This window comes from Metopolophium dirhodum, chromosome 8, assembly GCF_019925205.1.
Source record: "Metopolophium dirhodum isolate CAU chromosome 8, ASM1992520v1, whole genome shotgun sequence".
NCBI classification, from domain to species: domain Eukaryota; kingdom Metazoa; phylum Arthropoda; class Insecta; order Hemiptera; family Aphididae; genus Metopolophium; species Metopolophium dirhodum.
In genome coordinates, this window is record NC_083567.1 from 7850554 (window position 1) to 7873241 (window position 22688).

General features: G+C 30.7%; 2 protein-coding genes across 5 annotated transcripts in view; one reads left to right on the forward strand and one right to left on the reverse strand.

Moving 5' to 3' along the window:
- LOC132951486 (dedicator of cytokinesis protein 3) overlaps nt 1-22688 on the reverse strand; it is a 35581-nt gene that overhangs the window by 7216 nt on the left and 5677 nt on the right. For 2 of the 3 annotated variants that reach the window (XM_061023312.1, XM_061023311.1), the window contains exons 7-12: nt 2832-2916; nt 2713-2748; nt 2487-2635; nt 2295-2376; nt 1442-2192; nt 116-397 (exon numbers count right to left, since the gene is read on the reverse strand). In XM_061023312.1, the coding sequence (XP_060879295.1) occupies nt 116-397; nt 1442-2192; nt 2295-2376; nt 2487-2635; nt 2713-2748; nt 2832-2916 (1385 nt within the window). Of the gene's footprint in view, nt 1-115; nt 398-1441; nt 2193-2294; nt 2377-2486; nt 2636-2712; nt 2749-2831; nt 2917-3605; nt 3665-22688 lie in introns of those variants that run through there. The other variant, XM_061023313.1, reaches the window with a different exon arrangement.
- LOC132950544 (innexin inx3) lies at nt 14553-19067 on the forward strand. Of its 2 annotated transcripts, none has more exons than XM_061022051.1 (5): nt 14553-14826; nt 16402-16602; nt 17072-17481; nt 17541-17957; nt 18150-19067. In XM_061022051.1, the coding sequence occupies exons 2-5, from the start codon at nt 16440-16442 to the stop codon at nt 18336-18338; spliced, it is 1179 nt and encodes a 392-aa protein (XP_060878034.1). In that variant the 5' UTR covers nt 14553-14826; nt 16402-16439; the 3' UTR covers nt 18339-19067. The 2 variants fall into 2 exon arrangements, with proteins under 2 accessions (XP_060878034.1, XP_060878035.1); XM_061022052.1 differs by lacking the exon at nt 14553-14826 and adding an exon at nt 14921-15203.

Here is a 22688-nt window from a genome sequence, read left to right on the forward strand (position 1 = left end):
AATTTTGAATTTTTCCTGACGCGGTTTTAACTAGACTAGATGAAACAATTGACCGTCACCTATATAGGGCTTGACGTCCGTGTTATAAAATAATTGAGATGGTTATAATAGGTACCATTTTGAGTCAATTTCGTCGAGCACAACATCGTGCGAATCGTCATTATCTCTTTATGGCTGCACGAGAACACAGAACCCGGTTCCGGTGAACTGGTCCAAGTAGACGATTCGTGTACGCTGGCGGCCAGACCCAAGTAATCGACCGGGTGAGGTTTCGTGCGTTCGTCGCAGCGGTAGACGAACAATTCGTGTACGCCGTCTTGTAGGGTAGCCTCTTCGGGTTCCATAAGCCGCGCGAACGATATTCCGAACAGTTTCTTGTTATCCGCTTTGTCACGAGCTAGAAACGTAAATGACAAATTTACGTGATTAGGTGGTCCCTATATAGCAATCCGCGCGGTTTTAATACATCCACCTAATTCGTAGGTACGTTGTGCGAAAAATGTTCTATGATTAAAGTTTGTGAACATTCAATCCATAATTATTTAAAACGCACAAATTTCAATAAATACATTTATTGAATTTGTTAATACCTATATTATATGGGTCAGTAAAGTATAATAATAATTTAAAATATTTATAAAATTAAGCTATAGGTAAGCAAAATTAATCAAGGACAATTATCGCACTTTTAATTTTGGAGTACCTAGGATTAATAATAAATTAACATTACATTTTTTTCCCAAGTAAAATTGTATTTATTTTAACATCACCTTAATCCTTAGTCTCTTAGCCCATATTGACTGTAGAATGACTAATAGTAATTTTGACTAAGTTAATTTATTGAAATGAATCAATTTTAAATTATGGATGTGTAATGCTTTAACACTTTAATCAATCAATTTGTAAGTACCTACTTATTATTTAGTTGAAAAATAATAATATTATATAGGTACCTAATTAACTATAGTAAATAATAAACAAAAATTAAACAATTAAGCTCGTACAAGATGCGTCGTACGTGATTAATAAATCAATCGTTAGTAGGTGTAACCGTGTAGGTACTTACTACTTGTTACACCTTGTATTATTTTTAAAAATAAAATATAATATTAAAAAATTGTAGCCCTTTGCATACACTGTAAAAATTTTTTTGTTTAAATTAACACAAGGATAGCATAATACCAGTACCTACTAAAATACTAAATTATTAATTTATTAATGGCGTATATCTTAATTGAACGAAGGGTTTCCGCTTGGCGGGATGATAATAATTTTCCTACGGCCAGAAAATGGGCAATAACAGACCAGCAAAGTAGTAACTGTATATATAATCATAACCGTATCATGATAATATTACAATAAATATAATATTATTATCATGATACGGTTATGTTTAAATTATATTTCAACGAATAAAACGTGCAGCGTGGCGGTAGCTTACTAGAACAGTGCCTGTACTCGAATCGTATGTGCGCAATGTTGTACTTTTCGATGGGCACGGCCAGTCGGATGGTCTCCATCCAACACGGGGCGTTGTGGTGGTAGATGATCATCGAACGGTATTCGGCGGACGAGTCCGTTCCCGACGCGCCCCATATGCAGTCCGGCACCACGTTGCCCTCGTAGTCGAGAACGACGACGGATACCTCAATGTTTTTGCCCGTCGACTTGCCGCCCTTCTCGAACTCGCCCCTCTCCAGGGTCAGGTACAGGTCGTTCCTCACGTGCCCCGGCATTATCACGTCCGGGAAACCCATCTTCTTCGTGGTCGACACGTTCTTGAACGCCAGCGGGTTCTCCTCGCGCACCTGCCGCAGGTCGCCGTCGAGTATCCGTAGCGATATGACGATACCGTAGTTGGGGTGGCTGGACAGCGGGCTGTACTTGCTGTTCTGTTTCCGGATCAGTGTGTCGTGCAGCTGACAGAAGTCCTTCTCGTCGGCCTGAAACACGCGGAACGTGAACTCCCGCTCGTCGCCGCCACCACTGTTCGAGGTCAGCATCTCGCCGATGTTCAGGACGGCAACTCCCAGCGGACGTTTGAAGTAGGACGCCGGTGTCTGTGCAGACGATGACGATGACGACGACGACAGAGACACTTTTTTGGACGACTCGGAGTACACCATTTTGCCTATGCGCATCACGTGAGCAACGATGTAGAGGTCACGCGACAAGTCTTGCAACCCGAGTTCCTATTATATACAAACGAAATATAGTCGGGTGCATACATATTATATTAATATAACAGTCTAATCGATAAATAATTTATTGATAGAGAGACATTCAAAACTTACGGTAAAAATCGTACAATTATTGTGTAATTTTTCTATATAATTAGAAAAGCCTTCTTTAGAAATTTTCACTAAAAATCGTTCACTGAAAATTTTCAAAAACGATGCGGTATTAATATAAAGCGATTGTGAAACAATATAAGAGTATAAAATAATATATTATTGTTTTGTTCACAACAAATATAAAACACCTGCCTGATAAATTTAAAGTTTTTGGCATCGTAGAGTGAAAAATATACTTCAGTTTCTTCCCCGATATGGTAACCGAAGTCTCGCATACACATAAACATATGACGTGTCTGAATTTTAGACGTATCCTTAGGTCTTCTTATCGTTCCTCGTGCCTAAAATTGTGAGAAAAATCGTTTTTAATATATTATTATTAAATAACTCTATAATAATAGTAAGATAAAATACTAACCGATACACCTTGAATGTTTTCCGAACTCTGAACATGCTGAAAATCAAAAAAAAGAAAAGTTATACGTTTACAAACAATTAAATAATATAGGTGATGTTTGCATAATTAAATACACTTACGACTTTGTAAAGCTCTACGGCACTCATTGTAGCCGGATCAACCATCTCGGCACCACACCTAGGAACTAAATCCAGTCCAAGTTTTCTAAAAAAAAAAATACTCACATGTTTAGTATTTTAAAACTATATATTTGTATTATTATGAGATCTGAAGCAAAGAAATGGTTTGAATAAGATCAGTGGCCTGCAAATTCCACACTATGGTATTTGTTAATGTTAAATTATTGTTTTCTTCTCTTTAATGTATAGGTAATAAAATATTTGTCAATTGACGGTTACAACTACAGTCTACAGTATACGATGATAATAATAAACTATTTGGTGTATTATTGTATCTAGCTATATTTTAAAAGTATTATAATATCAACTACCTAATATTAAACTACCTATTAAAGTTTTTTAAACAAATTTCATTTGAAATTTTTTTCTCGAAGTATCAACAGAATATTATATTTATAGAGTAAAATCAATTGTTAGTTTAACGTAAATCTAGAATCATAGATATTAAATAAAAAAGGTTTGAGATTTATCTTACAGTGCCCATTTAGTTATCCGTATAAATTTGAATTTCCTACCCCTGCACATTGTCATATTTTTACATACCACTGTCTTTTAATTTTAATCCGTACATATTTAACCATTTGCTATGGCCTATCATGATAGTTGTTTTAATTCTTCACTTAACACTTAACACAATGTACCTACGGTACCTATAGAATAATATCAATATATTGTAACTTAACCATCAATATATTATAATACATTATTTATTACCTATCACATATTATATATTCCTTATAGCATCGCCATCCACTCATGTTGACAATCTATGTGTATACTAAATAGTAAATGTAAAATTACGTTAATTATTAAGATTACGCAAATAGTCGTTATTTTTTATCATCTTATAATATTTCTTTTATAATTGGTGAATGATTATAGTGAACTGCTAAATTAAATACTAGATTCTAGTTATTGGATAAACATGTAGAAATAAACGGTTTAAGATTAAATAGTTGATAATGAAAAATCTGTTATTAATCGTGTAATATTTACAATATAATGTAATATTGTATTAATTCGCAGATGGTTTAAAAACTACGTTATTCGTGATTATTATTTATTAATTGTTGAGGTAAAAACCGAGGAAATCCATGTATTCTGTGAAAGATATATCGAGTATGTACACCTCACTTTTTGAATTAAAAAAATTAACTAAAATCATTTAAATATCCAATTTCATCAAAATTTGAGTATTAAGTAGGTAGCTTAAAATTAGTGTGACCATTGAGTATAGATCATAATTTAAGCACCATGTTACAAATAAACGTGTATACATGAAATTTCCACCGGTAGTTTATATTTGCATTTTCTATACACGGTAAAATTTTCAAAATTTTCAAAATATTTTGACTGTTTAGGAACATTTTCAGTTTCCAATTGTATTAGTCTTTTTTTCTATGAATGTCAATAAAACGTTATTAAATGGGTAAAACAGCTTGAAAATTTAATATAAGGCTCCAATTATATTGTTACAATGACATTTGTAAAATATTAAAAATCCTTAGTCACAGTTTTTATTAATAAACATTTAAAGTTCAAATCTTGATAAAATACGGAAAAATCACGAAAATTAGCAAATTATTTTGAGTTAAGAATTCATAAAATTTTTCCTTTTTAAATCTAAGATTTGAAAATGTAACACAAGATTTTTCATAAGTTTTTCTACCTTTATCAAAAAAATAATGTCTACAAGCAAATCAAATCAAATTAAATTTGTATGGGCGTTTGAAATTCAAATTTTTACAATATTGGATATTCACTCGATTTTTCATGTAGCAGTTTTGTTATTTTATTGTTATTCAAAAACGAATAACTGTAGATACATGAACATTTTACTGAATGTTTATATTTTCATTTTGTATACACCATAAAATTTTGAAAATATTTTTACTCTTTTTGGGCTGTTTACGGTCATTGTCAGTTTTCAATTTTTTTGATTTTTTTTTCTATAAATATCAAAACAATTTTATTTGTTGAGTAAAAAAGCTTGACAATTTAATGCAAGGCTCCTGATATATTGTTAAAAGTTACAATAGCAGTTGAAAAATATTAAAAATACATAGGTACAATTTTTTTTTATAGCTAAGGATTGAAAATTTAAAACAAGGTTCCACGTAAATAGGTTATAATATATAAATTACTTTATTTACAATAATATCATCAAATATACTTAGTAATATCATAGGCTAACTGACTGTTTTTCTTATACAATGATATTATATCATTGAATTCAAAATTAATACCATCCAATACAGTGACCCACTTTTAACCTGCTGTACAGCAGAGCGACACCCACTTGCCCATCTTTTTTAGTTACAAAGAACAAAAAGTAAAAAAAAACAAAATCAATTTTGTCAATTTTATTTGTTTTTTTGGTTATATGAAAAATATTGGGATTATTTACTTTTTATTGTCCCCCTTTCACAAATATAAAAGTACCAACTAGATCTAATTTTATATAGATACGCCTACATAGGTACTTTTTAAAATAATTATTGTGATATTGTATATCAACAATTCTATATTACTATATTATGACGTATCCTTATAGTATAACAACATTTTTGCAATAACATACAATAATATTATTACCTAATCTAAATATTTTATAAACGTCATTGTCTATATAAAATATAATAATATACGTAAAAGACAACAGATTCAAGACCCACGAATAGTATTTTTATATTACAACAAAATAACTTAAATCGGTACCTATTGACATTTAAATATCTAATTTTTTCAAAATTTGAACTTAAAATATCTATTAAAAAAGTTTCAATTGTTATGTATACTAGACCCTATAGTATAAGTATACTACCATGTTCATTTCAACATTGCATTGAATAAACTTAGATAATACCTACATCTTAATATATTTAAATTGATCGTTGTTGTTGTGTACTTATACATATATATCTATATGGTATTACGATGTAAAGTAGTTATATATAAAACCTAGAGTCATATAACTTAACATAATACAGGGTGTTCTACAAAGAATGAACTGATTTTGAATATTTATACATTTTTGTTGGTAAGAGCTATTATAAAAACTAATATAGCAGATGTTACAGGATAATTTCCCAAATGTTCTATGACTAATGTGGCTATGTCCCATAGATGGAGATTTAATTGAATTTCAGATTTGGCGGGACCAAACTCTTTCTATCATAAAATGAGCTAAATAATAACATAAAAATAATATTATTTAAATCTTGGAAAATTCTGGTTATTACTTATTCTGGTGTCACAGAAGCTACTGTTGTTGCGATGTCGCCATGATGGAATGAAATCAAAATTATCACCAACTGATAAAGTTAATTTCAACTTATCAGTCACTTCTATAGAGTCAACTGTTGGCATTAGTTGTATAAACGTCCGTGACAAGAATACTGGGAGAAACTTACACGCTATTTCGATTTAAAAATGTAAACGACCAAAGCCGGTTCATTATTTGTGGACGCCCTATATGTTATTATTAATCATTTAAGGAAAAAGATATGAGGTTATTTTGCTAAACTTAAAATTGAAGTCCAGAAATGATAAAAAGATATACAATTACCAACAAAGTTAATAACTAACACGTATTAATTGTTATACATATATATATATATATATATATATAGTATATTATATAGTAATCGTATAGCCCGTATAGGTATTACTCAGTAATAATCAGTATTGTAGCTTAGCTATTTGTATTTTGTATACCTATATATACGCTGATATACTCGCATAGAAGGATTACTAAAGAAATGAATACCAAATAAAAAACTCATTAAACAAGATAAAATTAAGTCTATAAAATGCTTAATAGTGGCCTAATAACTACGTATTTACATATTACCACTAAACTAAATTAGTTTAATGAAAATATTACAAAATTAAATTATATTCCCATAATTTTCATCGAATTATACATATACGCTAAGCTCAATCCGACAACCAATACAAAAGACAAAATGTACACTATTGAACATATTGTATAGAAAACATTTTAATTTTGGTATAGTTATTAACTTAAGATATATTATGACATATGCATATTATATATTATTATGTATTTCACAACATATTACCTAGCATGTGTATTAAATATTAACATATTATTATTAAGCAGTATACAAACCAAATACTACAATTAACAATAGCAATATAATACATTACCGTTGTTTTATCTAAGGAATAATTAGTATAAAGCTGTAGATAATTTACGTTGATTTACATTTTTTAACTGGTGCACCAAACCAGTCAACTTTACAACATGTTTACTTAGGGAAAAGGATAAATTATTCAGTCATTTATAATGTAATAAACATCACGAAAAATATACCAATCAAACAACAACATTGTAAAGAATATTAAATTAATTTGAAAAATTTCGACATTTTTATATTATGCAAAACATTTCTAAGGCACGAATGTATTGAATATTCATACATTATTCATACACGTAAACTCAATTGGTCGATCTTCATATTGTATTATAATATGAATAATAAGAACTAAAATTATAGTATGTTTTAAAAAGATATACATATATAAGAATAAATTAAATACCTAATTAAAATAATCTTGTTAAAATTTGAGGATTTGTTATTATTATCGTTAGCTCTCAATGTCTTTCACTGTGATCTTACAAGTCACAACAATGTTTTTTTTATATTAACAAAAAATTAAAAAACAAAATAAGAACATTCATAATATTTTGACCACGTGTGTGTTCAGAAGGTTTCAAATGAAATGATAATGTTCAATGACATCGATGAAAGTAAGTTGATACTAATAATAATAAACGTATAACATATTATTATAATATTATATTGAAACCACAGGAGCTACCAATAATGAATATAAGATCAGTTCACTACAGCATTATTAACGACCCAAGTACCCAGCACGAAAGATTTAAAACAAGTTCAACGACTGTTTAATTTGCACACACACGAAATACCAACAGCCAATATATTATGTAAATTGAATCGTTAAGACTAATACGAAATACAACATATTTTAATAATATAACGTCCAACAACTATTATACAGCAATATGTTAACATGATTATAATATATCTAGTTTTCAGTGTTTACTATACCTTATTGGTGGGAAGGTACATAATATTATTAGGTATATTACGCTTAAATAAATTATAAAGTCACAATTTTATAGTTCACTAATTATCAATAGTTATTATTTTGTATGACCTATATTGCATGATACAGTAGATACCATTAGTGTATATTATATATGTACAGAATATACGTACAATATTTTATTTATTTAAATCTGTCCTTGGTGTATTATATGAACGCAATATACTAGTTAATACTACCCAGTAACAGAATCAAAAAAGTTAGGTATCTACCTATTTAAAATGTGAGGATAACAATTTAATAGAAAATAAAGTAGGTAGGTATTTAAACAATAGTGATTACAAGATAAAACTAAATCTATCTAATCGTAATAATATATCGGCATAAATGTCAGTATATTTGGTAATCTTTTCTTTTTTGGTTCTGCCGGTTCTGGGCAGAAGGTTCCAGTATCTCTGGACCTTTAATAGGGGTCCCTTTTTACAGTGGCGTCTTCAGGAATTTTCAATGGGGGGAGGGGGGCGGGAAGGTTGAGGATAATTTCTAGGAACATATTTAGTTGGCCAGAGAGGGGGCTATCGGCGCACTTGAAAACGGGCACGTGAAAACCCGTTAAACCCTATATGAATCCCCCACTACCATGAGCACGGTCATGGTCCCTTAATACGCCACTGGATGAATAATAGTCTTTATAATATAGTCAATTTACATAACTACATATCTGTTATAATGTTTAATCAGATCATTATTTAAAATGTTTGTTCATCAGCTAATAGCTATCTGCTATACGTATAGGTAAGGTTATTTTTTTAGCTCAAATTTAACACTGGGAATTTGGAACTTTTCAGGAAATTAAATAAGTATATTGTATATAAGGTTTAGTCCAAATTGTAAACATATTTACGTATATTATACATTTATACTATACACAGATACAAATTTATTCATTTTGTATAAACTGTTTATATTTCAATAAACTAATTTAAATTATTTTATTTTATTAATTTTTTATACTTAAATATATTTTAGTTCTAAATCTTACACAAAAGTCTTGTATAAAGTTAAAAGAATGACGTACATGTAGGTACATAGAGGTGCAAATTTAATAAGTCTATAATATCTGACGTGGTGATAAACAGTGGCGCAATTACCGGGAGGGCAGTGCGTAGCTCCCAATATTAACTGACATAAGGGGCCAAAACAACAATAATTGCTAATTTCCGTATTTCATGACAAATTTCACAACAATTATCAAAAACATAATACTTTGATATAAAAAAAAAAAAAAATTCACGAAACACGGTCCAATAAGATAATAATAATAATAATAATAATAACAATAAAGTAAAATTATCGAGGTCACAATTTCGAAAAATATAATAAAAAATACGAGTATAGGTATACAGTAGTGTATTGTAGAATAATGTGTTATTACTTATTAAACTATATTATTCTATAAATAATGTACCCCGCCCTTGTATACACGGTCAATCATTTCTTGACATCAATGACTAACAGAGAAACAGTAGAGTATCTCACTACCTAGGTGGTGCAAAATTCCTTTAATATAATATAATACGTAGGGCATTTTCCCCCCACCCCTAACACTATATTTAAATCGTTACACATCAATGATCAGTATAATAAAATTTAACAAATTTTTGTTAACTATAAAAACTACTTTATTAATCACAAATCGCAATATAAATAATAATAATATAAACACATATCAAATATCAAATGTTTCGACCACTCAAGTTCAACCAGGATGAACAAAATAGATTATTACGCATATAGCACGATTATGTAATTTGTTATGATATCAAATTGTCAACGTTAGTAAAATTAAAATCCCTATCGGATGGTATTTTCGTCCATTCCATGGGCTGGTTCAGTGGTAGGCTATCATAACCTTAAGATTAAATATGTTTTTTATTTTTTTTTTAATATTTGATATCAGTAGGTTTTATGTTTTGAGTTTAATGTTTGGTATTTATTCATTTATTACAATGTTGTCTTTAACATAACTGTATAAATTATTCTTTAACACACACACAAATACACCTATATTAGATTTCATTTTTTGAAAATATGCGATATTCGCCCCGGGTCCATCCATAATTGTAATTACTAATTAATAATTGTGTCAATACCAGAGTGCGACAGTTTATCAAAATTTTAATATTTTGTCCATACTAATGAAAATAAATCATTAGAGAAGGAATATTTATATTTTGTCATTTAAATCCAAATTATTAAAAATATTTTCACAGGTGGTGCATTTTGTGATGCATTGACGCATCCGTGCTTCCCTGCAATATCGACCAACAATCGTTCTTCTGTGGTATTTTTAAAATATTTGAATGTCATATTTTTGAAATTACGAAGAAGAGTTTTGTAATATTGAATAAACAATGGTAGTGTTAACCGTACAGGACCATAGGTTTAAATTCCAAAAAGTGCCGTTGTTTATTAAATGTCTACAGAGATATTTGACTATTCGAGTATTTGACTATAAAGTCCACGTCACAGACAGTCAAGTATTTGACACTTTTCAGACATTATTAAACATTATATTATGAATATGAAACAATAAAAGACGATCTAAACTACTCGATAGGTTTGACAAAAACAATTTAAATGTATTGAGAAACTAGTAAACTACTTATCGTGTTATCCAACTGTTAAACTTCAATCAATATGGGCCATGACTGATGAAGTATCGGGAATAGCATGTAGGTTCTAAATATATGTATACATGTATTGCAAATTTGTACAACGGTGGAAGGGGAGGGGGAAAATTGGTGGTTAGTTGTATTAAATTATACCTATTGAATGGTGTATCAGCTTAAAATTAAAATATTACACATAATATGTATTACCAATAGGTAATTCAAAACATATTGATAAACCTATTAATTGTCCTAATTTGATCAAATTAAAACACTACCGTCTACAACACTACTATACTATAATATAATATTTAAGTTGGTATTTCTTAGTCGTTATAAAATACTACTGAGATGATCGATTTATGGGAGAAAAATGGTTGTTGCGTAATAATATATTAATTCGTTAATACCGCAGGATTTTCTAAATATGTAATTCATAGGCGCAAATCGGGTGACTTAGCCGAATCCCGGAAAAAAATCCCCAGACTACAATATTACTCACAACCACATGCAAATGGTTGAACAAATATTTTTTAAACGTTAATTAGTATCTATAATTACCATTTACCACATTATTAATATTTAATTACAAATACGTATATTAAATCATTCAAACAATTGTCTATAGTAATAATATAATTTTAATGATAATATAAATAATATTTTGTTTTAAATTACGATAATATATTATGTGTAATTCAACCTAACTACAAAATTTGCAAATCATAATATTGTAGTTTAAAATTGAAATTATAATAAATTGATAATGTACCTACCTACTCACCATCACAAATATAGCATAATATAAAAATATTTCAAATGATCGATACGTCAAATATTATGTAACAATGAAAATACGTCTAGATTAATATTAATCTTAAAGTTATTCACTATGCTATTTTTACTGTAGGTAAGTGCCTTGTGCCTACGTTCAATAGATTATTGTATGATAATTATTATTGTTATTACCTATATTTTGTATAATATTTTTGTATACTATGTTTTTAACTGTATTATTTGACGTATCGATCATTGGAAATATTTGTATATGCTATATTCGTGATATTTTAAACTACAATATTATAATTTGCAAACTTTTGTAGTCAAGTTGAATTACATATAATATATTATCGTAATTTAAAACAAAATAGTATTTATATTATCATTAATATTCTATTATTACTATAAATAATTTCTTTGAATGATATAAAAATATAATATAGTATAATATAATATAATATACCTATGTATTTATAATGAAATATTAATAATGCGGTAAATGTTAATTATATATACTAATTAACGTTTAAACAATATTTGTACAACCGTTTGCATGTGGTTGTGAGTAATATTGTAGTCTGGGGATTTTTATTCCGACTACCACTTAGCCCGACCCGAAATTCAGTACTTAAGAGGACGTGATACCAGCATGTGTTGTCTCCGTCTTACGAGTGCGTAACATAGCAAATTCTACGCGAAGCAGAACACGTGTAGCTCCGTTAGTTTAAAAATTAGAGTGAATTGACCTCTTATAAAATCTAAAGGTAAAATTATTATCTAGACAACCTCAAGGGCTTTTTATTATATTTTAATTTTAAAGCGAGCTATGAGTATCTTAAAATTGTAAATTGTCCGTACATTTCAAATTACACATAACTCGCTTAAAAATTAAAATATAATAAAAAGCTCAAGAGGTTGTCTAGATAATAATTTTACCTTTAGATTTTATAAGAGGTAAATTCACACTAATTTTTAAAGTAACGGAGCTACACGTGTTTTGCTAAGCGTAAAATGTGCTATGTTATGCACTTGTAAGACGGAGACAACACATGCGGGTATCACGTGCTCATAATATTTCAAAAAATGTGTAGGAATATGTTTATATTATGTTATTTTGTAAATGGAATAACAATAATTGTAATACATTTTTAACATTTACATATAGATATCATGGGAAGGTATATTATTAATATTATTACTAGGGTAGTGAAATGATAATAAAATATATTATTTTTTTAAAAAAACTGTAAATCATAGCTTCTTGAACACATACGTATGAATTAGCTACTAATGAATTTAATTTTAAAACTTATTTAGCATTTTTTTGCTTTTTAATTTATTAGGTTTTTTTCACCTTTTTAGATCATTTTTACAACTATTATTATTTTTTTGGTCATTTTAATAGTTTCTATTAGTTAAATATTTGTATACACATAATTTTTATTTATTTAATGTTCATCTTGTCAATAATATTTTCACGTTCTGTACATTTTTCGAGATTTTCGAGTTTTTAATGCTTTGAATTCACAGCCCTAATTATTAACTCCCATTTTACATTTATATACTTAATGTTCTTAGTTTCTTACAAACTTTGTAGTTGGTACGTCTATTTCACGATGTTGGTTAAAATATAAATTATCGCTGGGGTTCTGAAAATATAAATAATAGCAATAATAACTATAATAAGGTTATATTCCATATAACAAAATCCTCAACTGGGCGGAGATATTATATAATAATATTGGTATTATTATAACTACAAATTTTAAAACAATTTTATTTGTATTGATCGCTTAATAAATTTCATTATGAAAAGTATTTTTGATTTTTTAGAATAGGTACAATTTAAACAGGGATGAGTGTGGATAGCGCTCACTGGTTTGCTAAAAAAATATTCTGCCCCTCAAATTTTAATTTTAATTTGCGCCTATGTAGTCATCTTTACTAATTTACTAACAAAAATGTAAGGTAATGTATTTATGTATAATTTAAACAAACAATTACAAGATTCCTAAGGACCTCGAAATTATAAAATTGTTATATTTTTCGATGTTCAAATCATATTTTTATGTGTAATTATAATATTATAATTTAAAGTATCTGCTCTGTGTAGACATTTTAGATTTTTAGCGGAGCTGTGGAGGCATTGTTGCCTATCAGAAACCAGTTTTTCAAATATTAAAAAAATTCCTGCAACTAAAATAAGATGGAAAAATTGTATAATTGTCTTGGAGCAGTAGTTTTCGAGGAGAAACAGCAAAATAACGAGCTATATAGAATAATAAGCGTTTAGCAAGCTTAGTTTCTACCAAATGTTGACGATTTTTATGTAAACCTATACAGTAGAATTCCGACGATGTATAAATCGTATCTTACTCTTCACCATGATGAAACAAATATACTTTATACTCGGTTCCCACAGCGAGAACAATACAATTTATTATACAGTGCACGGAAATCCGTTGTTTACTTTATATAATATTATCACATTATATACACCTCCTAAACGAATTCTCACCGCGTCCTAACTTTCTATTTTTCACAACGGCAGTACACCGCATGCGCCTATCAATGTTACCGCTGTGCATGTTCTAAGACGATAATTATTTGTAACATTTAAACAACAACATCAACAAGTAACAACGATTTAAAATTCGTATGTTACCGATTTGCCCGCTCGAGTCACCTCGAGGAAATAACAAAATGTAATATTATAATCGCAGCGGTTTGCTTGCATATTATCATAATTTATAGGTAGATGGCAGTATGACACGATTATATATATATATATATATATCTTAAATCACGGTAGATGAAAATGTGAAAAACGCAACCCGTCCGACGAAAACTGTCGGGGGGTGGCGCCACCTACCGGCCCGAACCGGTGGCGCGTTTCCGTAAAATGCAGACGAACGCGGTCGACTAGATTATTTCCAGTTTCCACTAATATCAGGACGGATTTCGGCAGCAAATCCATCGTAATAACTAATCACTAATAATATTATTATAACGCATAGTCTCGATCGGAAATCCGTCTCGTAAATCCCCTCCACGCACGCGGTCCTATCCGTAGTCTGCACCGCCGAACACCGGCTTGGCGTGTAACGCGGTGGTGAACACATAATATCGTCAAGCGCGCGGCGGATACCGGTTCCGAGCGCTCTGCGTTCCAGCGGCGGCGACCAACCCGTGCGGCGCGGCGCGCGTTCGTCGTCCACCGGTTCGATACAGTCGACGAACGGCGAACCACTAGTAACGGCGACTGCATCGACTGGGTGCGGACCATCGCCAACCGATACGTGTTACACGCGAAGTAACGACAAACACGACGGCGACGACGACGACGATACACGATATTTCGCCGAGGCATTGCTGACGGACTGGTTAGTTTCACACGATTTTAATATAATTATTTTCCTCGTGCGCCTTAACAACAATAATATCTTTGTTGTACGGTGTACATATTATAATATGATACATTTAATAACGACTGCGATAGTGCGAGATACGGTTTGCGGTCTTGTTGTGGTTTTTTCCTTCAATCAATATTGTTATAATAATAATTTATAATATTAATACGTATTTCGTTCTCATTCAATAATATTTTACGCGACGACTTGTTGCTGCTGTTCGATCTATGCCGCTGCGAACACCTGACGTATAGCGAATGACGTCTGGCGCGTCGCCGCTTCCCATTGTTTGCCCATCACACAGTGTGTAAACGTGCTTTTTGTGTTTTTACATAAGTATTATTGTACAGGTACCTACCAAATGATAATTATGTTTTGTGTGTACATAATATTATTATTATGTATATAGGTAACACGCGTGTATTACAGTGATAGGTAAACAGGTATGATGTGCGCACGCGTCGTCGTCGTCGTGCCTGGTGCTCGTGTTGTCATATTATAAATATGTGAATAGAGTAGGAGGTGCGTCAGAATTCCGGAGGATATTTTTGGGGAGAAAAGCCATTTAGATTTATTAAAATATTATATTACCCCTAAAACATCCCTTATATCTTATTTTCCCTTGATAATGTGATAAAGACTCTTGATTTAATAAAAACACGACCGGTGACGATGGCGGTATCTCGGAACATCTGCCGCGTCTGCGACGAATTCGTCAGGGGACGCGGAACCGGGGGGAGTGAAATGAATCATTATTACAATTTATTTACAAGTAATAAAACGTTGTGCAACGGAATATCGTTCGAGTCCCACGTCATTGTTGCTGGTGTGCGCAGTGTTATAGCCAATAGGTGAACGAGGAAAATTCGAAGAATGATCGGTGCATATTGTAATGGGTACATACTACATGACTACATGAGTCACTTGGCGGCGTACCTTTACGGCCGTCGGCCGTGTACAGCACAACAGCGTACGATTTATTTCACCCGAAGACATATTTTATATACATATATATATATATATATATACACACACATTTAACAACAATAATATATACAGCATACACGTCGGAATTATTATTACGGGTATGCGTGCGCGTATGTGATATTATGTGTGCGTGCGATCGGGTCGAAAAACCAGTTTTGAGCATAATAATAGACAACGGGCAACCGTCTGAGAACTCCGGTGCATTCGTGGTGCTGCGGCGGGGCTAAAGGAGTGGGAGTGGCAGGGGGAAGGAGGACCGTAGCAAGTGGCACGGCACAGCACGGGAGGCTGTTGACATCAGACAACAGATACCTGTTACTGCGGGTCTATAATATATCTATACAGGCAAACGGCATACCAGCTCTGCCGATGTCCAGTGGCATGCCAGAGGACGGTGTGGATTTTCGTTGTTATTTTTCTACACCTCCCCGCCCCCCGATTAGCCGGCCGTGGTTTTTCAATTTTCGCGCGATTCGTACGACGTTTGAACGTCCAACGATCATCTTAACAATACTCGGGAAATCGTCGATGAATAAAAACTAATCGTCGTTTTGCATTTAGATTCTATCATTGTGTTGTAACGCACAAAGGACGACGATATGGCCTTATTTCCGATGCTGTCGTCTGTGGCCGGCTTCATTAAGGTGCGTTACGTGGTGGACAAGGCCAACATCGACAACGCCGTGTTCAGAGCGCACTACAGGCTCACCACGGCGATACTCTTTGGATGTTGTATACTGGTCACGGCTAACAATCTAATCGGTGAGTGTGACATTTTACAATAGTTTTTCCGACGCGAATTTTAAATAAAATTGAAACTTATTCGGAGAACAACAACTCGCGACGGGTGAACGCTGCTTTATTATTGTTTGTAATAAAGCAGGCAATTCCTTTCAATTGACCCTGGACCTATATAAATAATAAGCAAGTGAATGGGTTGTTGGAAGAGTAGATTATTAATCATAAAAACAAATTAACATTACAAAGTGACGTAACTGTTGGACCAGGATATAAATTCCCTTTGTTGCCTCAAAAAATAAAAAAATGTTCTGATATATAGTAAATTAGATTTGTATGCATCTTGGGAATTTTAATTTTTTTTTTTTTTTAGAATATATTTTGATCTGTTGCGTTTAATTCTAAACTGCAACTGTTACATTTATTGTCGAGACCAAAACCAAATTTTAGAATTTATCACACTTATTAATCATATTGGATTTTTTATATTTAGGTGATCCTATAGCCTGTATAACTGATGGTGGCATCCCAGAACATGTTATCAACACGTTTTGTTGGATTACTCATACGTTTACATTGCCGGATAAACATGTTGGTGTTGGCAAACATGTTGCTCACCCTGGTGTATCTAATTATGCTGAGGGCACCGATCAAATACGATACCATGCATATTACCAATGGGTGCCATTCATGCTATTCTTCCAAGGCGCTTTATTCTATATACCCCATTGGATATGGAAAAATTGGGAAGAAGGCAAAGTTCGTATGATCACTGACGGTGTACGTGGTGCTTCTATTGGACAAAACGAAGACAGACAAAGTCGTCAAAAACAATTAGTTCAATATCTAATTGAAACTTTACATATGCACAATGTTTATGCGTCTGGATATTTCTTATGCGAAGTAAATAATTGATTAAAGCATCAATTTTGTATTTATTTTAATGTTTGATGTAATTTTAGATATTCAATTTTTTGAATGTGGTTGGAAACATGTTCCTAATTGACAGTTTTTTGGGAGGTGAATTTTTCACATATGGTATTAAAGTGTTAGAACTCAGTCAAGAGGATCAAGAAAACAGAATTGATCCCATGGTATCTGTTTTCCCAAGAGTAACCAAATGCACATTTCACAAGTTTGGTCCATCTGGATCATTGCAGACACATGATGCACTTTGTGTATTGGCATTGAATATCTTGAATGAAAAAATCTACATATTTTTGTGGTTTTGGTTCATTATATTGGCAGTCATATCTGGAATGGCGTTGGCCTACAGTATTGCTGTTATAACATTGCCTTCAATTAGAGAAACAATTTTACTACGCCGTTTTAAATTTGGTACACCACAATCAGTTTCAGCACTTATCAGGAAAACACAGGTAGACTTTCAAAATTTTTTTTTAAAGATTTTTTTTGCTTAACTGCAAATCAATAATTATATTAATAATTTAATTTTTATTTCACCTGTTCAACTAATTTTGATTAAAGATAAAATAATGAAAACCACATTCTTTATGGTTAAAACCGATTTTTATATTTACCTAATATCTTAAAAATTAATCTTATTTCAGGTTGGAGATTTCTTATTATTACATCTTTTGGGCCAAAATATGAATATGGCAGAGTTTAACGAAGTATTAGATGATCTCAGCTCACGATTACATCTGGGAAACAATTTACCAACTGCTCCTTCGACCCTAGAATTATCACCAATGTATCCTTCGGATAAATTGAGACTTCACAAAGAAACTGAGGCTTAGACTTGATGAACAACAAGAATCGATCAATGTCTGTATTTTTTTTTATCTAATAAGAAAAACATTTGGAGTTGAAAATTTTTAATCTCAAACTGTGTTCAATACTTAGAAAAACATTCCATTTGCATAACCTTTGAACCTTAAGTTATTTATCTGTTATTCAAATTTTGTACTAGTAATCAATAATTAGTTCTAAGACAAAATTTTTCAACGGCATATTTTATTTTAATACATTTTTATATATTTTCCATGTTAAACAATTGGTAACCAAACTATTCCTACATATAAATAAATATATCGTATTCTTTTATATTTAAATGATTGACTAGCAGTCATTATGATGCATCTTGGCGCTAATTAGTATAAACAATAACTTTAGTTGTATTTAATAAGTTATTTTGATTTTCAATTAGAGGTTAACTTCTATTAAAATTGTAATTAATTGTGATAAGATATTGTGAACTGTAAATTTTAAAATTAATTTAGTTGATTTATTTTAACAAAATATTGTATAAAAAGTCTCCTAATATCGGTATTGATGATTTGGTTTTAATTATTAAATTTAAACGACTAATTATGTATTAAATAATGATTTTAAATAAAACATGAATGAACTCGAAAATTATACATTTTATATAAGCTATGAATTATTTAATGATTATACACATTAAACAATTTTATTTATATGTTATATTACACTTACTAAGAATTAAATATCTATTATTATTTTAATACAATCTTATTATTTCACTTATAATTCAATCCTTTTTGTAAGTGAAATTATTTTATACTACCATTTATACTTTAAGGTACCACTAGACTTGAACAACAGATATGAGTAATTATCAATTTGGATTTTTTTTTCTTTTGCCATTAAATTCACTATTAAATTTACCATGTAAAGGTGTGGGCACATGGGAGGCATTATGCTGGAGACAAGTAGTTAAGGTCTAAAGCTAATCCAGTATTAAGAGAGAACCTTTACTTTTGTGTTGATGAACATTGCTTAGTTTTATCAATTAGATATTAGAAATATAGAACAAATAAAATAAAAAATTTAGTAACTAAACTGGGTTAATCAAAATATTTTTAAATACATTTTCTTTTTTCATATGGTGGGTAATATAATTTATCATGTTTTGCTTCTGCATAAAAATCCAAACATTACGTTGGTGGGAAAATTGTTAAAATCCCTTTAACCACAATCCACAATAAACGTGGTGGCAGAAGAGGAGAGCGAATACTGCAAACTTTTCACTTTCCTATGAGAATATACTGTTGAATTACGTATTAAAAAAACAATTAGGGAATACAATAACAAAAAGGATAATAAAAGGTTTTTAATCGGATAAGCTTAAATGAAATAAACTGTAGACAATATGTGCTTGCTAAAACTAGCTAACTTAAAATACTTTTGGTTAATAACATATTTAATCTTTTCAAAGCTGGGAAAAGTAACTAATTGGAAAACAGTTGAGTTCTAGTATAAATTAACAATGAGCACACCTTAGGAATTTTTAATATATTATATATTAGAGAAATGTAAAATAAACCGGCAATTGACAAATTTCATGAACGGCCCATTTATTCAATTTTAATAATCAAGTTTTTCATTTTTTCTGGTTAGACCCCTCTTTTATAGCTTAGCAGCAGACCAACTATAATACACAATAGCTCTACGTGAGCATTTTATAGTACAATGCCACTATAGTAATGTATTTTATAGATGTTTTTTTAAGGCAATCATATAATAGTTCTCAATAAATAAATGTTTATAATATAATCTTTAAAAACTTACTTTGATAAATAACTAAGTTCAGGATTTTTTTTTTTTTTTTTTTATTGAAGTAATCTACAATCTATACATGTTCAAGTATAATAAATAGGTTTGATGTGTGACGAGTAAGAATGATATGATGATAAAATTAGGGAAGGTACCCAGTGGTAACACCCTATAAAATTAACTAAGTTCAGTTAAAATTGTTTATAACCATAAATCGACAAGTAACTTTTAACTTTTCAACTAGATACTGCCCAGCTTTAAATTAGTTCATATAGCAATTATTAGTTTCTACTTTCTAGGAATACGTTAAAAAAAATACTAATTAATATTTGTAATTACATAATTGACCACTGGGAAGATCCCAGTCCCCGATTGAGGTGGAAAGATGTGATAAGAAAAGACGTGGAAACAGTGAATGGAGGACGGGACTGGAAAACAAGAGCGATGGATAGGGAAGGCTAGAGGATTGGATGTGTGATGGGATGGTCTTGATGGCAGGAAAACCCAAGAAGAAGAATAATTTACATAATGACATAATATGGTATGATGAATGGCAAACGTTTAGAAATAATTACAATGAAAATTAATTTTTTTGGAATGTGAATAAGACCGTGTTTAATTAAAGAATAATATGTGAAGATGTTCATTTTTTGCAATAAACATGCAACAATGAACAAATTAATTTTTTTCTATGATCTTTGAAAAATTGAGAAAATATGCTATTCACGTCATGTTTCATTTTGTAGTCAAATTAGGTAACCATAAAATGTTTAGATGTTATACATAAATAGTAAGAAGGTGAAAAACTGTGATTACTAATGATAAGTTAGTATTCATTTATTGGAACTAATTGGTTATAAATAGTTGTTACAATAATTTATTATAAATAGCCGAATTACCCGGCGTTGCCCGTTGCCCGGAAAAAATTGTGATCGTTCAACTCGAGTTTGGGTGTAACACGCTGCGGAAGCAATGTCTTTTGAAGTGTAAATGATATTATATTTTAATGTATAGGTAGCCATCCCGACCGGCGTTGTCCGTGAGTTATGAATTATGATTATGCGAGCAGCGAGCAGTACCTATATTATCAGGTAGGCAATCTAACTGCGGTAGATCGCGGACTCCGCGTGGTTTGTACGTAAGTGTTAGGGGCGTACCCAGGAATTTTTCAAGATTGGTTAAAATTTTTAATATGTAAAAAGTATACAATCAGTGGTTTGCATCTTAAGAATTTTAAATTCTGTCAATAAATGGAGAGTCCAGACCCCCCCCCCCCCCTTAGGTATGCCCCTGCTAAGTGTAGGTATAATTTAACTCTAAAGTATCAAAGGTATACCAAGTTTGCCGTTTTTACTAAAATTCAGCTTATGGCGGATTAATACAATCAATTAATACCTAACCATACTAAAATCCGATGAATAAAAAAAAACCAAACATTCGTATGTGTAGATAAAGAAGAAAAATAAAAAAAGTAAAAATAAGAAAAAAACAATCCAAAAAATTGGTCCACCAAAACCGTGGTTCGAGACATTTTGTACATAAAATACATTGAAGTGCTCCAGCGCCAACAGGCATTAACAGTTATTATTATTAATATTATAAAACTAATAGCAACCATTTACAAACAAACATTTCCATCATAAATCTAAAATCCCTGTTATTTGAGCACCTCCCTGGGCCAGACCTCTAATTTACCCTTTTTAAATTAGCCTATCTTCTTCCCAGATGTCTAATCTATCTATGTACTAAATGTCATCGCAATCAGATGAACGGTTTAGGAATGCATAAAGAACACACACCCACAAACATTCATTTTTATATATATAGATATAAAATTAGTGAATCAGGGATTTATAATCAATGATGCAATACTAATACTTATAAGTCATAAGTGTTTAACTATTAGAACAGTTTTAATATTGAACGAAGATGATGGTGCACAAGATAAATACTTCATTAATAAACTTTGCAATGATATTTAAAAGAAGAGAAATATATATAATTTGTACATGTTTAGCTAGTGATATTAATTTCATAACATTTAATTCACATACCTAATATGAATATAAATCCAATTGACTTTTTTTTTTATGATATATGATTATATGAACAATAAAACATAGACCAGGGTATACAGGATTTTAGTTCGGTTAGGGGTTTACCTGAGTAAATAATTTACATTATTTTTTTCCAAACAGTTTATATATAATTGGTTACAACAAATTATAATTAGTCTCAAATTTAATCTACATTTAGAACACTCGAGTGTTTAACCTGGACACCTGTCACCTGGTAATCTATTTAGAGCTTCTTCGGGTCGTAATAAACATGGTAATAATTGATGGACGATGATACAAGATAGACCGATATGACGATTATGGCAGACGTTTAGCAATATTCTAGATCAGCCAAAAAACTGAAACTATGATTATCGAAGTATTTGGAATATTAAACCATTTATTTTATATCTATTAAAATTGATCAACAATTGATCGACTCTGTGTATTGAAATATTGGTAAATAAGATTTTTTTGTTAAAAGGAAGACATTTTTGGGGGGGGGGGGGTCAG

Coding starts and splice junctions, on each gene's coding strand:
- LOC132950544 (XM_061022051.1), top strand. CDS start 16,440: ATGGCCTTATTTCCGATGCTGTCGTCTGTGGCCGGCTTCATTAAGGTG. Junction 16,603..17,071: donor CACGGCTAACAATCTAATCG/GTGAGTGTGACA, acceptor TTTTATATTTAG/GTGATCCTATAGCCTGTATA. Junction 17,958..18,149: donor CACTTATCAGGAAAACACAG/GTAGACTTTCAA, acceptor ATCTTATTTCAG/GTTGGAGATTTCTTATTATT.